At 53.6% G+C, this 478-nt stretch overlaps 1 protein-coding gene across 1 annotated transcript; it reads right to left on the bottom strand.

Moving 5' to 3' along the window:
• Window positions 1–17: 17 nt before the first annotated feature.
• On the bottom strand, window positions 18–451 carry LOC107988259 (deformed epidermal autoregulatory factor 1 homolog). Its single transcript, XM_017031149.2, has 2 exons — window positions 305–451; window positions 18–218 (listed from the first exon to the last, which is right to left on the bottom strand). Exons 1-2 carry the CDS (start codon window positions 366–368, stop codon window positions 58–60), a joined length of 225 nt encoding a protein of 74 aa, XP_016886638.1. The 5' UTR covers window positions 369–451; the 3' UTR covers window positions 18–57.
• Window positions 452–478: the final 27 nt, after the last annotated feature.

Genomic DNA, 478 nt, shown 5'->3' with positions numbered 1-478 from the left:
GGTCAGTGGTCCGGGTCAGTGGTCTGGGTCAGTGACGGTGACACATGATAAATGATGTCAGTGGTGGACTCTACCTGCCGTGCTGGCGAAAACTTCGCTCTGCGCCGAGCCGTCAGACATGATGGCAGCGGCGGCGGCTGCGGTGGCATCGGTGGCCGGGCTGCGGTCAAAGGTCAGAGTGCCGGGGTTGGAGAACTGTCCTGACGGAGAGACAGTGACTGTTGGAGGACAAAACAGAGGTGTTTAAAGTTTAAATGCCCACGGCTGTCTTTAAGGAGCACTTGATGGAGGTCAGCTGACGTACAGGTGGTTCCAGGAGGCAGCGTGATGCTTTTAGAGACAGGAAGTTCTTTTTTGGGAGGACTCATGGGCGGCTCTGTGTCCTTTTTCCGTCTCTTGTACGGGACGAAGAGTCGGACTGGGCCGGTCTGAAAAAAAAGATGAAACAGTCAAAAACATTTATTTGATTATTTCTGGG

Source organism: Cynoglossus semilaevis, unplaced genomic scaffold (genome assembly GCF_000523025.1).
Source record: "Cynoglossus semilaevis isolate Cse_v1.0 unplaced genomic scaffold, Cse_v1.0 C18791239, whole genome shotgun sequence".
Taxonomy (NCBI): Eukaryota; Metazoa; Chordata; class Actinopteri; order Pleuronectiformes; family Cynoglossidae; genus Cynoglossus; species Cynoglossus semilaevis.
This window is presented reverse-complemented; position numbering and strand designations above follow the sequence as displayed.

Coding starts and splice junctions, on each gene's coding strand:
- LOC107988259 (XM_017031149.2), bottom strand. CDS start 368: ATGAGTCCTCCCAAAAAAGAACTTCCTGTCTCTAAAAGCATCACGCTG. Junction 219..304: donor GCTGCCTCCTGGAACCACCT/GTACGTCAGCTG, acceptor GTCCTCCAACAG/TCACTGTCTCTCCGTCAGGA.